This window comes from Odontomachus brunneus, unplaced genomic scaffold (genome assembly GCF_010583005.1).
Source record: "Odontomachus brunneus isolate Ranch 3 - 2012 unplaced genomic scaffold, Obru_v1 Obru_scaffold_135, whole genome shotgun sequence".
Taxonomy (NCBI): domain Eukaryota; kingdom Metazoa; phylum Arthropoda; class Insecta; order Hymenoptera; family Formicidae; genus Odontomachus; species Odontomachus brunneus.
The window spans coordinates 888,451-889,725 of NW_022639585.1; the positions used below are offsets into that span (position 1 = coordinate 888,451).

At 31.6% G+C, this 1,275-nt stretch overlaps 2 protein-coding genes across 9 annotated transcripts in view; one reads left to right on the plus strand and one right to left on the minus strand.

Moving 5' to 3' along the window:
* Positions 1–1,275, plus strand: part of LOC116850184 (MORN repeat-containing protein 4 homolog) — a 125,517-nt gene that overhangs the window by 15,673 nt on the left and 108,569 nt on the right. The gene's annotated exons all lie outside the window — the stretch shown is intronic.
* Positions 358–1,275, minus strand: part of LOC116850182 — a 5,474-nt gene continuing 4,556 nt past the window's right edge. For 7 of the 8 annotated variants that reach the window (XR_004379270.1, XR_004379273.1, XR_004379271.1 and 4 more), the window contains one exon: positions 358–533. Coding sequence is in view for 3 of the 8 variants with exons in the window: in XM_032828152.1 (XP_032684043.1) it covers positions 471–533 (63 nt within the window). In the remaining 5 variants the exon portion in view is untranslated. The remainder of the gene's footprint in view (positions 534–1,275) is intronic. The other variant, XM_032828153.1, reaches the window with a different exon arrangement.

A 1,275-nucleotide genomic window follows, 5' to 3' on the forward strand; every position in this document is an offset into this window, starting at 1 on the left:
GCCATTTAACCGTTGTACTATTCTATACTTGTACTCGTTATTTCTCTATTATTGTTGCTTTTTTATAAAAAATGAGTAATACAATTTTAAAATATAAACATTGTTTTTTATTGTGTATATGTGTACAATTATTGCACAATATAATTATCTTGACTTCTCTGTAGCAGTTTTACATAGTATGTGAAACTGCCCCATTTAATAACGTACATATGGCCCTTAATAGAATTAAATAGCCTATCTAGGAAACAGAATCTGCGCGCAATCTGCCGTCAGTCTGTCGTCAGAATCTGTCGACAGGCTCTGCGCGCAGTCTGTCACCAATCTGTCGTCAGAGACTGCTAAAACAGTTTCTGTGTGCAGTCTGTTACCATTCTGTCAACAGACACTGTTGACAGACTCTGCGTAAAATCTGCTCGCACAGGTTTGGCTATCTGGGATATTACTTAAAATAATTATGTATTTAAAATAGATTATATTATATAAATAATAGTCCACACAATATCTAAATTGCCTTCACACATCTCCTTACATACCTGAAAATAAAAATAATAAGTATTAGTAATTATGCATACAATTTTATATAAAGGTTTTAAAAAAAACATTAGACTACTTGAATAACTTTGCAGGATCAAATTTTCAAGAAAAACTTTCAAGACAAAAGTTGTAGGAATTCAACTAAGCAAATGGATAATGACCTTGACCTTAACCAAAAAGTCAAATTTAGGGATTATTTTAAGATCAACTTGATTTTTTCAAATGGGAACTCCTATTTTTGACACTGGAAATTAAGAGACCGCAAAATTTTACGTTCTGATATATGGTTACTCATATAGCACAGCGACGTCACTGTGATATCACAGTTACATCTCATTAGGGATATCCCAGATCCCAGGGATATCTTGAAAAGTGACGTTTCGTTAATATCACGGAGATATCGAAATATCCGCCTTTTATCACATCACAATAAAAATATCTCTGTGATGTACTTAAGTAATATCCATGTGACATAACAAATAATGCGATGTGACAGAGATATCCATGCAACATGTTTTTTACGTCACAGAGATATTTTATAAGTGTCACAGATATCTATCATTTCTGCTTTTATTTATTTGTAAAAATTTGTTTTCAATTTCAGATAGCACATGCCTCCAAAAAACATAAGGCCAATCACATCCTGAAGACCAATTTATAAGGACCATAACTTTTAACTATGCTTATAGAAATATCATACTAAGAATCATTGATAATTAATTATTATCCAGTATTTTTAAT